The following is a 14657-nucleotide window of genomic DNA, read 5'->3' as shown; positions in this document are numbered from 1 at the left end:
TTTAAATTTATTACAGGATATAGAGAAAGAAATTAAATCTTACGTTAGCCAAAAAAATACTAAATTTTTAATTGAAAATCCTTGTTGCCTGGATCTGCCAGAGATCTGTCAGTTGTTAATTATGAAAACATTTCAAATGGATTGTGGACAGCTCCATGAACAGCAGCGAAAGTCTAATTTGGAAGAAAGTGTTGAGGTAGGTATACAATCTACGAGCATCATACATGCATGATCTGACATCTAAGGTCTCTTAAATTCAGTTTATATTGTTATACAGATTCAGCGAGGGCAACGAACACCTACACCTCCTCAGTCACCTCTACAGTCACTCAGAGGAGAAGGTTCTTCTTTGTTGTAAGTATAGGAATTTTTATTTAATCGATGTAAATTCAGAAATTTTTGCAAGTTTACTTTCTCAGGGTACAAGGAAGAGGAAGAAAGTGAGAAGTATATGAACAAGGAAAAAATCATTCAGAACCCATATGCATCACTGCAGAGACAATTAGAGAGGGAAATCCAACATCATTATTAGCAGTTAATGTACAATATCCTGAGAAATTGACAAATTTGTATTGAAAAGGAGCCATTTGATAAATCAGGCTAACAGTATTGATAAAAAACGGGGGGATGAATGCTTGGAATTTTGTTTTGTATTGATGTTGAGATCATTGGAAGAGGCAATTCCAGAATTAGCACGGAGCAGGAAGCCATAAAAAACCTATAATTCAGTTCACAAATGATGGCAGTTCACGCAGGTCGAGGCACAAATGTGGTTGCAGTGTTGTCAGTTCCAAGCAACAGTTCTGGTATGTGCATACACGTACTTTGTGCTTGGAAAAAATAATGTATTATGTAGATTGTGGGTCTTGCTTGCATGTGTAGAATTTATTGCTAACCACCACCATCGGCGATGACAGCTCAAAACAAATGGAATAAAAATTAAATAAATAGCTTGCTACCATAACATTTAATGCTCACATTCACAGCAGGTCACTCGATACACTACTGAACACTCACTGGATTTCAGAGAATGCATGACATAGGCGCACAGAACCAGCCTAAACTCGACTGCCATGGTTCATGACTAACTGCAGATCAGAATTTCTAGAATGAAATTTGTACGCTATCCGTAAGATTGGGCATCTAGTGTCCCCTCCTTACTCATTGCAAAGGAAGTGAGGAATGTGGAAAGAGAGATTGGAATTAAAAAAAACTGAGAGACAGATGAGGTTACTGTTCATTAAATTTAGGAGACTTGTGATGAAGAACATGTTTGACCACAAAATACTGTGTCTCACCAGTATGATCCCTTTCTTCCTATAGATAGTTCAATAGTGACTCATTAACGAATCTTTCCTCTGATACTTTCTTCTTGTACACACTATTATTTGATATTGAATGTATCAGGCCAGCTTCTGAGCCAAAGTTTTGATTTTCTCTGGTCTTGCCCTCTCATTACTGTCTTAGCACTTGACACAGTGAGTACCAAAGAAAAACACCTTAACAGTGTGGGTATAACAGATTCAGAATTTACTCAGGGCATCCATACTTGCTTCATGAAGGAACTGTCGTGTTATGTGTCACCTTACTGACACATACTGTTTAACTCTCTCTAATGGCATGACCACTATGAAGCTTTGTGGAAATGGTGAAAGTAGTCATACAGTGTGTATGGAAACCACTTACTACCAAGTTTTAGGTGGGTTCTGGTTCCTTAGTTCAGCACTTGAGCCATCTTAATGCATATTACTAGCACAAACACTTACTGAACTTCACAAATGAGAACTTGTTTAACTTTTCAAGGATGAATTTGTGTTGTTTTGAAACATCCTGCCACATTAAAACTGCATGCTAGACTGGGATTTGAACCGAGATTTGTGACTTTAGTGGACAATACACTACTGACCGAGTATTCTGTGACTGACACTGATGTTGACAGCTACAGTTCTGCCAGTACCTCTCTTCTACATTCAGACTTTTCAGATTTTTTCCTGTTTACCACCTTGAAATGAAACTCCTGAGAAGAAAAATATTGCAGTGACACAACATAGCCACAATCTAAGGATTGTTTCCAGAAACTATTTATTTCTCTTTTCAGTGGAGTGTGTGCAGTTATGAAACTTTATGACAGATTAAAGCCGTGTTCCATCCTGAAACTCAGTTGCAAATGTCCCTATTGACTAAGGTACCTAGGAACATCCCATGGCTTGACACTTTCAATGCGTCATTACCTATTTGTACTTTCCAGACACCTTAAGGAACTCTTCTGGACACCTCGGTGCACTAGCACTCTTGGGGAAGGAATCTTGATTCACTACTGATCATCTTTATGAGATGGGCTACATCTTACGTGTATAATGATAGTATAGGCAGTGCAGTGAGTACAATTACAATCTTAAAAACTGAAGTCAGATCCTGTAATGGACTGTCTGACAGCCAATTATACAGTTTTATTTTAAAATTCTTCACTTGCACTTGGTGGCCGAACTTCCCCGGATGGGGCGCACAACAATGTCATACAATCATTTCATTTCATTTCAGTGACATTGAGCAGAGAAAGCTAAAGTATTATCATTTTGATGGCATACCCCATTTATTAATAGCCTGTGTCTTCATGTGTCATAATTTGCTATAGTTAAGGTATCATGCAGATAAATTTCTTCCCTGTCATCTCATTGTTCTCCAAAGAGTACTAGATTCACAGTTGTTAGTACTGTGAGCCTGATAAAAAAGAGGACAATGGTGTTCTGTAGAGCCTGCCTTAATTGGTCTGTGCACAGCAGTACACAATACCAATATCTTCCAAAAAGCCGAGCGCGAAAATGCCATTTTTCAAGGGGTCATATCTCAGGTTCTGTTGGTCACAGAGATAAGGAGGTCAAGTGTTTTGGATAGCCCTTGGCCTAGTGACCATTTGTATACTATCAGAACAACAGTCATATTGTAGCTATTATGCAGTACAGGGTCAAAATTTTTAAATGTTCAGTACATCCTCCAGCCAACGCCAGTTGAACAAATCAGTTGGTTCTTTTCCATTAGGTGTGGTTTAGCGTGTACCTTAGGTGGCTTATAAAAGCACTATTTGTTGATAGGTGGTTGCTGAGAAAACCCTGAAAAACCATGATTTTTGGGCACGAAAAGTACCAATTGTGGGTATGCAATTTCTATAATTTCTATTCATGGAAGATTGTCAAAATTTTTACTATATGTTCTTAAAGTGGTATTCTTGGTAAACTTTAAAACTTTTTTCACATTACAGGGATCTAGAGATTCAAAGTTACCACACTTATGCAAAAAAATTTTAGGCATTCATTTAGAAACACCATTTTTCCATTTTTGAAAATCTTTATCCATTATCAGAATTTGCCTAAAAGATTATGATTTTGAGATGCCAAAAGTACCAGTTGCTGGGATGGCCATTTCTATGATTTGTATTCATGGTAAATTGTCAAAATTTAGTGCTGTATATTTTTAAGATGATGTTCACAGGGAGCCTTACAACTTATTTTGATATCATTATTCATTACTGAAATCTAGAGTTCAAAGTTGCTGCACGTATGCATGTAAAATTTACACAGTACCCAGTCTGAGAAGTAAATGTAGTTTTAACTGACACAGTGAACACATGGCAAGGGTTCTAGGGTTATCACAAGGATTCTAGGGTCACCATACTATTTTTTTAGTCACCAGTTTTCACCAATAAAATGTTATGACTTGATGTCTCTGTACAATGGGCACTTCATGCATATACAAACACGCCCAAAGTGGTATTGCAATGTCAAAAAACAGGCTGAAACATGACTGAAATGAACTTAAAATAACTGCCAAAAATTATGTGCAGTTGAATCTTGATTTTCCGACCTTTGATTAACTGACTCCTGGGATTACCCAACCATTTTCCTGTGTGCTGCACCAAACAGCATGCTGGCATTATTGATCAATTTTACTCATGTTACAACAAGGTCCATCTAAGTGACACTCCTCATGTCTGCTCAGTTGAGACTGCTGTACCACTGAACTGTTCCTTTACTGTACTCTTTAAACTGCTGTTTTATTTGTGTGCTTTTTTAAGTTATTCAACCTTGAGAGGAGCAGAAGAAAACCACTCTACGTAGAAGAAGGTTTGTTCTGGTGTAAACCAAAAGCAAGATCTTCCAGAAACTAATGAGTAAGACACAGTAGATTTAGTCACAGCTTTTCAAACTCTCCAGAATGCTGTCTGGCCTTCTGATGTTGCAGAGGGTGACGTTACAGCTGTTACCAATCAAGAATGTGAAGATAATCAGATCATGATCTTGTTTTGCAACAGTATTGTGTTGAGCAAGAGGGTTCAGATGGTAAAGAAATGGAATAGAAGATCAACCACTCTACAGTAAAGGATACATTCCAGACTACCCTCAAATATACGGCGCGGCCAGATTAAAACTGAATACCCTCCACAGTGGGACCGTGTAATATTTCTGCTCAATAGTAATAACCGCACATGCTAAGACATTTATGCCACTGGGAGAGGCGATGATCAATTCCTGTTTTGTGGAAGGCAGTCGGTCGCTGACAGATCCACAACTACACCCACTCTGCCACTTTCTCGTCTGACTGAAACCAGTGTCCACACATGTCTTTCTTCAGGTCACCATAGGTGTGAAAGTCAAAAGATGAAAGAGCTGGGCTGTATGGAGGATGTGGCGTTGTTCCCCAACCAAATCACTGAAGTGTAGCCTTTGTCTGATTGGCATTGTGGGGGGCAGGCATTATGATGCAACAGAATGTTTCGTCGGCTCATGGAGTTTCTCGAGCGTGGAACCACAATCAGTGCGTAGTGTTATAGACAGTTTGAAGAAACTGTGATGCATCATAAAGTTGAAACTCATAGGAATGCTGTCAGACAGAATCATCCTGTTGCATGATAGACAACAGAAAGACATCTGTAGACATCGGTTTCAGTCCAAGGACGACATGCAAGAGTGGGTGCAGTTGTGGATCCCTCACCAGCCACCTGCATTCTATGACACAGGAATTAATCATCTCCTCCCCCAGAGGAATGAATGTCTTAACACTAGTGGTGATTACTTTTGAATGGAACCATTCCATGGCACCATTGTGGTAGGTGTTTGGTTTTCATTTGACTGTCCCTCATATTTGGAATAGGAGCCAACTGCTGCAGCTATGGACATACTGTGGGCAAAGAAGTGGTGTGATGCAGGTACTTTTTTGGCAGCTGCCTCTGCTCATGTTCTTGATTAAAAGAACTTTTATGTGCATGTTTCAGTAGGACCATGTTTTCTTTAATTTGTGCTTTTATCTGAATACCAGTTTCTTTTATTTACAAGATCATTTGGGAAGCTATTTTTTGAACAGTGAACAAAAATACATTGGATCTCTCATTTTTAAGAAAATGTTATCAAAAGCATGTTAAATGGTTGGTTACTTATGATTATAGTAGCAGGATCAACAGGTCATGGTCTGAAAAATACTTACCCATAAAGCTAATAATACGAGAGAAAATATATTTCGAAGAAATGTCTTATAAACAAAATGTTATGATCTTCAGTCTGAAAACTGGTTTGATGCCCGCCCACTTCCATCATTAATCTACCCTGTGCAAGCCTCTTCATCTCTGAATAACTATAGCAGCCAACACCTATTTGAACCTTATTATGGTAATCAAGCCTTAACCTGTTCCAGCTACATTTTTACTCCCTGTGCCAATATTGCAATTCCTTGATGCCTCAGGATGCATCCTGTTAGCTGATCCCCACTTTAATCCAAGTTGTGACATAAATTTCTTTACACCCCAGTAACATACAGTAACTCTTCATTAGTTATCCCATCTACCCATTCAACATTTGGAATTTTTATGTTGCACTGTGTTTCAAAAGCTTCTTTTCTCTTTTTTGTCCAAGTTGGTTATCATAAATATTTCACTTCTGTACTCGGATACACCCTAGTTACCTCCAGGGATATTCATTGTTAACACATTTCGTATTTTCAGAAATGCTTCTTTAGTTATTGCCAGTTTGGATTTTATATTCGCTGCACTTTGGTCATCATGTTATTTTACCGCTCAATTAGCAAATCTCATCGACTACAATTAATATTTCATTTTGTTATCAACTTCCCTCAGCACCATATGAGTTTATGTGTACATTGCATTACTCTAGTTTTATTTTTTTAAATTTGTCTTCGAATATCACTTCAGGACACTTTACATTCCATTAAATGATTTTCCAGATCCTTTGCTTCTTTGACAGAATTACAATGTCATCAGCAAACGTAAAAGTTTTACTTTTTCTCCCTCAACTTTAATTAAACAAATTAATTACACTATTGTCATGTTTGATTTTTATAGATCTTGCAACTAATGAATTGTCTTTCATTTTTAATTCACAAATATTGTAAATTGTAAGTCAGTGGTGGCGTGAACTTACATCGATTTTGCTTACTTTACGCCATTGAGATTTACTGAATTTGGTTATATGTGTCTTCTTCTGCCATAACTACTTCTCATTTTTGACCGTGAATACAATACTGATTTTTATTGGACTTCCTCTTCAGATGCAGGCAGCTACAGTGACAAGACATTAGAATAGTGCGCGGAAGAAAAGAAAACTTTCGTAGTTTTGCACTAAAAAGAACTCTCACACTTCATACTTTCATAAAATTACTATTCAGGTAACACAATGTCTACTACACACTTCTCACAAGAATACGTCTACTCCCTACGAGAACTAAAGACAAGGTAAAAAGAGAGAGAGAGAGAGAGAGAGAATGGAGTTTCTATCATATGTCGTTCACCTTCCGGTGTAGCAAAGTACATCTTTTCTGACACTTACAGTGGTCGCACTAGTGATTATTATCATCGGTTTTAAATTTTTGTCGTAGCTTGTTGGGGGTTTTCCTTATGTACCATACAGTTGCCCCCACACTATGCAGTGACATGCAATGGAGGTGTACAGTGTTTTGTACACACTTGTACAGCTTAAATTTAAATTTTGCCGAAAAGGGTACAATGACCTTTATTTGTCGGCATATTTTTCTTTGTATATTGGTTTGGAGATGTCAGCTTGTCTTGCTTACACATTATTTTACAGGAAATACGTAACTTACATACGTAATGATAATTCATTAAGTATTTACATGTGAGTGCTGCGAGAGTGGCTACTTGTCTTTTGCCAACATTTTCAGCCTCTATGCGCATGTGCACAAAATATATTTGCTGTCTGTGCAACAGCCGTTAATGCTCCACGTATTATTGTGTACGGTCATTCACACTTCCACTCACACTTTTAGTGTCATTTTCACACTGAGTGCCATACTATCCATCAAATAATTTGCTGTGGCGTGGATTTCCATTTTGAGTGCCGTGCATGTGCGTTTACTCTTCAAGAACGGATGCTGTGGCAGATAGTTCACCTTTGATACAGCCCGGGAAGAAATCTTCTCCATCGTATCCACATTTTCAGTGGGGCGAATACTGCACATCAACACCCGATGTCATGATATGTGATGCTTACACAATTGTAGTTTGCTGATTAATATATCAGACGTTGCATAGCATAACATTACCAAAATTGATTCGTTGCATTATTGCACACGCGTTTGGATACCACTATATATTTCATTGTTCACTTTTTCATGAAAATCCATTTAGTTCTTTCTTTTTTTCTTTTCTTCTTTTTCTTTTTTTTTAAAGTTCATCCTTCACATATGGCTTGATATACACTTAAAATTCACGTAAAAAGTTTGACATAACAATGCATATTACAACGGCTTACATGTAAGGCTGACATTCCACCCATTATTTGTATCGAACGTAGAAAATTCTTAAATTCTAAAACATTACAGAATTCCTTCTTCAATTGCAGTTGCTGGTTAGTATAGTTTGTTTGATGACTTCACACTTCATTACATTGAGTTAATATATATGCATTTAATGCATCCACATTTTATTTTTCAATCATGCATACATCAGTTATGAGAGTTTAATATTTTCCTAGGGATTATAGAGAAAAACATTTATATCAGGGTTCTACATTACGCGTTGCTGGCTTAACTACACTTTGGCGCCGTCTCCTGCGTTGGGGAGGGAATAAGGAATTACTGTTCTACTGGTTTATGGATTACTAAGGAAATGCTGTTCGTCCTTTCTTTAATCACTTATCAAGGAACTCCTTTTTCATGGAGTTGAAACGTATTAATGACTCAGGTAGTAGTATATACCATAACGTTGCTTATATTTCTTTACATGTAGCTTAGTGTTTGTAACGCAGAAGTTTTTGCATTACTTCATGCTTATCTCTTTACAATTACGTGGAAATGCCATCATTTATATTCATATGTGACGCGATATGAATTGATTAGTTTTATTTGAGGTCACATGCCTCTGTGTTTATGTACACTTTGTAGTCAGTAGGTACAGGTAAGTGTTTTGTAGTTGGTACTGCGACAATGTATATTCTTATTCTTCATTTGCTTGATGACTGAAATATACACATAGACATACTGATAACTAAATCATTTCTTTGAGGTGAGGCTAGTTTTTTCATTTGGTACTTATAACACCCATTGTAAATCTCTTCTTCTGCGCTGCATCGATGCAATGGTCGCTACAATTTATAAAAGAAAAACTTACGAGTAACTTAAAAACTAATTGTGTTTCGTAGCTCATAGGCCACTCATATACTCAGTCATCATATTTGTTTGCAGGCATTTTTCATATTTTATTCTTATTTGTTTATATATTTATTCACTTGCATCTTCATTCTTTTTGTTCATTTACCCTACAAAGAAAGTACTGTGACATCTCCTACGGTGTCTTATCTTTTGTTAGCTAACACGTTCTGTATGTTTTGTTGTAATTATTTCTTTTAATTCTAGTTACAATGTGTATATCTTAGTATTGACGCAACTTCACATGTTGATATAATATTATATTCTTTTGTTCCCTGATAGTGAATATAGTTATTACATGTCATTATTTATTTTGAAATTGAGTCTGATACTTGTGTAGCTTTGCATTTTTATTTCATTGCACCACGAGTTAGTCTGTTGCGCTTGCGCAAGGTCAATGTCTCTTCCCTACTACTGATGTAAGCATGCATTGTTGAGCGCGCACAGCTGAGTCACATGCTGCTCCAGTGTGCATTTCACTTTGCGTGAAGCTGTGTTTTTACTCTTCCATTTTGTCAAATATTTGTCTTTGCTTACAAAACAAGACAATTACTTAAGTCTATACATATTTCATTCAAAAATACACATAATAATTTATTTTTTTTTTTTTTTACTTATAAAACTATGACATTACCTGATTACTTCTTGCACTTGTTCTTCTAGTGTATTTTCATTGATTCTATTTCATGTTAGTATAGATCATATTTTATGTCTCCTTGCTCATTGAATCATACAAAATATGTTTGAAAATCTGATTTGCTCCCATCACTTGTAAGGTCTATCGTATGGGGCTCAACTACAACCGATTTTGGTTTTCCTGCGGTGTATTCTGACCTACTTCTGTGCACAGAGCAATTTCTGTCAGGTGTATTGTGTGATTGTTTCTCCAATTTGTATCATTACCAGCTCGCGGCATACTTTCTCGTGTGTTCATATGGCTGTCATGAAATGATGCCCTATTGTGATTTTGTTGCGTAAAGGTTGACTGCGGTACAACGTGCGGCATGCTACTGTTGTTGCTGCGTGCCTGTTATTGGTCTGGCTGACTATTTTTATTTACAGGCGGTGCATAGTTTTGAGAGGAGGGATTAAAATTAGCTTGTGGATGGTAATCGTTCATGTTATACAGAAAGTTTTGTTTAAATCTCTTGTTCCTGCCATTTCCATTCTCGTATCCATTACAATGGTTAATATATCCTTGCGGTTGTGCGTACCAGCCTTGTTGTATGTTCGCGTCTGGCTTTTTGTATTGACCATTCGAGTTATTTTGTTATGGTGTTTGGCTTTCTGATCCCATATCTGTTATTACTTTCTTCTCGTATATTTGGTCAATTGAATCTAAAATGGATAGAAAATATTCTGTGTCATGCTTAGGTGTAGTAACTAATTTTTCATGAATGTGTGATGGCAAATGACTTTAAAAAATTTTTAAAACATCAACATGAGAAATAGGATTCATCCAATAACGTGTTGTATTGAGATACTTCTCAAAATTCCCTCGCAAAGTACCATATTTGCTATTAAAAGGGGCGGAGTTAAAAACCTCTCACCTAAGTCTCTCCTGTATGGTATCTGACCAGTATTTGTCAAGAAATGCCCATTCAAATAGCAAATATGTGGCACAACGCTCAGCTACCTCGGTCGCCCACAAAAGTACATTGCCTTTGCATGTACCTGACTACAAACCTGATGTTTTGTGCTTCCATCCAATTTCTATGGAACACATGTCGAAAAGCACTAATTAATACAACAGGATTCCTCTTGTTACCTACACTCATAAACGTTAAAAATTGACGGTGTCTTAATAGACCTTCCTCAGCAAATATAGTGGACAAGCTGTTTGCATTTTGTGCTGTGTTTATATAGCTGTTATAATTATTTACATTTCTCGTAGGTACTGGTTCTGGTGTTATGCCATGTAAACTTACACTCTGCAGTCTGTCATTAGCACTAGCATTGTTTGTGGGGTTTGCAATGATCGGTGTGCATACATTACTTTGGTTTGCTGCGGCTGGCTCCTTGTTTATGTTTACAACTTCTGGTTCTGGTTCTAGTGTTATGCCATGTAAACTTACACTCTGCAGTCTGTCATTACTACTGGCATTGTCTGTAGAGTTTGCAATGATCAGTGTGCATACATTACTTTGAGTTGCTGTGGCTGGCTCCTTGTTTATGTGTACAACTTGTGTCTGTGTAACACTTTCACCTAAATAGTTATGTATCCTGTTCTCTGTGTCCAAAGTACCTGCTTCAGCTTGTGAGATTACATCAGATAAATTTTCACTAATTTTGTCTCTTTCTTTTTTGGCACAGGCTAATTCAATTTCAAGTGGTGCTACTTTTAAAGTGCGTTCATCAATTGCTATTGGTATATTTTTGTAATTCTTATGCAGTTTGTTCACTACGGTAGAGATGTTCTTTACTGTGGAAGTTAAATGTGTTTGTGTAGCTTCCAAGTGTGTGTGTGTGTGTGTGTGTGTGTGTGTGTGTGTGTGTGTGTTTAGTTGCTTTTATTTGCTGCTCTTCTGTATCATTCTGCTCGTTAAGAGTTTCTAATTTCTGTTTTATTTCCATAATGTCATTGTTTACTTCTGAAAGTAGATCTTGCTTTAGCTGTTTTTCCATGTCTTTAAATTTGACATTCATTTCCTCGTGAAAATTCTTAGTCAAATCACTGATCTGTTGTGTGACTGTATCCTGAAAATCTAAGCTTGTTTTTTCCCTTGTTTTATGTCATTTATGTCTTGTGTGACTGTGGTAAGGTATTGCAACAAACTGTCAAATTTTGTATTTATGTCTGCGTGCAAATTGGCATTATTGGTGTTTGTATTTTTTATTTTGGTGCTAAAGGTATCGAATTTTTGAAGTATTGTGGCAGGTGCGCTATTTTGGTTGCTATCTAATGTACTTTGGTTGTTAACAACTGTACTTTGTAAATAACATTTGGATTTTGTATGATGGGTGATGGTAAAGTGTCGTCAAAAATCATGTTATCTTTGCTTTCTGTGTTTTCCTGTGCGAGCAGAATGTTGCCGGCGGAGATACGTGATGTAGTTTCATCTATTGTCATCAACGTATCATCAAAGTGAGAACTCCGTTAAAGCTCGCTAGCACTTGTTACTTCGGTTATGTTCATCTCTGAACCACTTAATACTTCTGAATGTGGAAGACATGGTGCTGGTACTTCAGATGTTCTATCTTGCAATTGTACACCGTCTTGGTGCATTGCATTTTCTTCATTGTCAACAATAATGGAAACTGATTTTTGTGCCATTTTGATTGAATATTAAAATCAAAACTTTGAAAAATAGAAAATTCCATTTTATTAATTTTGGAAATTTAAACATACGATTTACGTGTCATCAAGTGTTAATTGGCTACTTTTATGATACACGAAATGTTATGACACAAAAACTTCAAACTTTTCTCTCGCTAATCATTAAATAAATTTTCTGAAAAATTTATTACAATACATTTAGGAAGGAAAATTAAGGAAAAGGATGTCTAATTACTACACAGGAGACACTACCAAGCATAGCTAAGCGAGTGGTTGTGTAGCGGTCCTACCTTTCCTGCGATGAAATAAACAGCTTATTTCCAAAATTTTCCATAAATTCTGGTTTCACTTTTGATTCCTTTTTGAATTGATTGTTTTATCCACAAAAATTTTTGGTTCTGGTTATTTTGCTCCCAGTCGTGATGTTGCACATGGAAATTTAAAAATAATTAGTAAATGCAAAAAATTTCATACAATGTCATAAATAATTTTCAGGGCTTCCTCAATGTCGTGTCACCAAATCGCCAGTTGTGCAAAGAGGGAAACATTCCACGTGGAAAATAAAAAGAAAGATGATGAGACTTACCAAACAAAAGCGCTGGCAGGTCGATAGACACACAAACGAACACAAACATACACACAAAATTCTACCTTTCGCAACAAACGGTTGCTTCATCAGGAAAGAGGGAAGGAGAGGGAAAGACGAAAGGATGTGGATTTTAAGGGAGAGGGTAAGGAGTCATTCCAATCCTGGGAGCGGAAAGACTTACCTTAGGGGGAAAAAAGGACAGGTATACACTCGCACACACACACATATCCATCCGCATATACACAGACACAAGCAGACATTTGTAAAGGCAAAGAGTTTGGGCAGAGTTGTCAGTCGAGGCAGAAGTACAGAGGCAAAGATGATGTTGAAGGACAGGTGAGGTATGAGCGGCGGCAAATTGAAATTAGAAATTAGCGGAGACTGAGGCCTGGCGGATAGCGAGAAGAGAGGATATGCTGAAGGGCAAGTTCCCATCTCTGGAGTTCTGACAGGTTGGTGTTAGTGGGAAGTATCCAGATAACCCGGACGGTGTAACACTGTGCCAAGATGTGCTGGCCGTGCACCAAGGCATGTTTAGCCACAGGGTGATCCTCATTACCAACAAACACTGTCTGCCTGTGTCCATTCATGCGAATGGACGGTTTGTTGCTGGTCATTCCCACATAGAAGGCTTCACAGTGTAGGCAGGTCAGTTGGTAAATCACGTGGGTGCTTTCACACGTGACTCTGCCTTTGATCGTGACTCTTCCAACTTCTTTCTGATGAAATAGTGCTTTGTATCATAAAAAATGAATGAATTAAAAAAACATCACTTGGATTATATCATTGCAGGCAATTATTGGTATGATGTATGCAAGAGGTTTTTTTGTGATGAAAGCATTTAGTTGTATTACCTTTGATCATGATGAGGGAGAAAATGACAAGAAACTGATCCCATGAACTTAAAAGATTTCTCTTCTTCAGTGAGAAATCATTGCAAACTCAACAATATCACTACTGACAAGTTTGCTGTGATGGAGCAAGTTCATGAAAAACTGGCTCCATTGTTACCATTCTGGTGAAAATGTTACAGTTGATGAGCAGTTGTTTCAAGGCAAACAAGGTCCAGGTTTCCCGTTTCCCATACCTTGGCAAGGAGGAAGACAAGGAGCAGACAACCAGCCATAGAGTATATCGTTCCTCACCTCATAGAGTATTTCTAAAACAAGGAAGGAACGTAACATACAACTTTTTCACAACCCTTCAGCTTGCCAAGAAATTTCAATAGAGCGTCATGTAGGTAGTGCGAATGATGAACAAGATTGGCTGAGAAATGCCCAGCTGTATGAGGAACAACAACTCTATCTCATCTTTCACCATTATCTTGGAAAAGAGTGATCAGCCAGATTGATCCCTGACTGGGAACCATGGGAAGAAGAATAAGAATCTTAAGATTCTCAGCACACAACATCTTGAAGTAGCTGTGAGCAAAGAAGGAAAGAAAAAACCGGAAACAATTACCTTCTGTAATGCCACACAAAGTATGGTGTGGACATTGTTTATCAAATGACTTGTAAATGTCCAACTAACGTTACTTTAAGGAGGCAGCCAATGCATGTCATTTACAATATCCTAGGCATGGCAGCAATAACTGTGTAGATAATCTAGACACAATGAAAAAGAAGGCATTAATTCTTCAGTTTGTGTATAAAATCTTGAATGGAAAACAACAAGAAAGTCTGTCAAATGCAGAAGCATCTGCCCCCCACAAATCAAGTAAGAAGATTACCAATAATCTACTCAAAGTGTGATATCATTGGTGAGAAACAAACAAGTGAAATCAATGAAGAAGTGTTAGGAATTTCACAAATGGGTCACATTGCAGGGGATACATGCAATATTTTGTATCCAAAATTCTAATCTAAAATTGTTAGAATTTCAAGGTAAGTCTTTGAAATGTGTACATATGTACATGAATGCAAAAAGTAGATATTTTCAGGAGTTGGTGCCCCACAGCTCACAAGTATTTAAAAAATGTAGGTCTTACTTTAACCATATTGTGGATTTTTTTGAGAAAATCTCATTAACCAGTCAAATGACACCTTTCAGCTAAGCTAGGAGTATCATGTTTTCCCCTGTTCTATAGTTTATTCATCATAAAGAACACTCCAGATGTAAACA

At 37.2% G+C, this 14657-nt stretch overlaps 1 protein-coding gene across 1 annotated transcript in view; it reads left to right on the top strand.

Annotated features, from left to right (window-relative positions):
- The window catches only part of LOC126165048 (uncharacterized), a 309283-nt gene that overhangs the window by 176643 nt on the left and 117983 nt on the right, over positions 1-14657 (top strand). The window contains exons 9-10 of the mRNA XM_049920289.1: positions 17-196; positions 278-354. Of these exons, the coding sequence (XP_049776246.1) occupies positions 17-196; positions 278-354 (257 nt within the window). The remainder of the gene's footprint in view (positions 1-16; positions 197-277; positions 355-14657) is intronic.

The sequence above is a fragment of the Schistocerca cancellata genome, chromosome 1, assembly GCF_023864275.1.
Source record: "Schistocerca cancellata isolate TAMUIC-IGC-003103 chromosome 1, iqSchCanc2.1, whole genome shotgun sequence".
Classification (NCBI taxonomy): Eukaryota; Metazoa; Arthropoda; class Insecta; order Orthoptera; family Acrididae; genus Schistocerca; species Schistocerca cancellata.
This window is presented reverse-complemented; position numbering and strand designations above follow the sequence as displayed.